The following is a 276-nucleotide window of genomic DNA, read 5'->3' as shown; positions in this document are numbered from 1 at the left end:
GAATTTGTCCACCAGACCCTCCAAAAGAGCGGGTCCCCCTGAGTCACTGTATTGGTGCCTCGCAGGGAGCGCCAGGCAGCCTGCAAGCAGGTGCGTCGGGCCGAGAAGAAGCTGAAGGATGTGCTGCTGCAGGTGGATGACGAGCGGAGGAACGCCGAGCAGTACAAGGACCAGGTGAGTCAGGGTGGAGCAGGGCCCTGCCCCGAGGCAGCTGAGAGCGGGATGGGCCACCGGCATGTGGGGTCCTGACCTGGGCCCCTGGCCTTGCGTCTCTCC

At 65.2% G+C, this 276-nt stretch overlaps 1 protein-coding gene across 1 annotated transcript in view; it reads left to right on the top strand.

The window, feature by feature from the left end:
- The window catches only part of MYH9 (myosin, heavy chain 9, non-muscle), an 83,922-nt gene extending 83,673 nt beyond the window's left edge, over positions 1-249 (top strand). The window contains exon 39 of the mRNA XM_010860619.1: positions 66-249. Coding sequence (XP_010858921.1) covers positions 66-249 — 184 coding nt within the window. The remainder of the gene's footprint in view (positions 1-65) is intronic.
- The last annotated feature ends 27 nt before the right edge of the window (positions 250-276 follow it).

The sequence above is a fragment of the Bison bison genome, unplaced genomic scaffold, assembly GCF_000754665.1.
Source record: "Bison bison bison isolate TAMUID 2011002044 unplaced genomic scaffold, Bison_UMD1.0 scf7180017864468, whole genome shotgun sequence".
Lineage (NCBI taxonomy): Eukaryota > Metazoa > Chordata > Mammalia > Artiodactyla > Bovidae > Bison > Bison bison.
The sequence above is the reverse complement of the archived record's forward strand: the minus strand, read 5'-3'. Positions and strand labels throughout refer to the sequence as shown.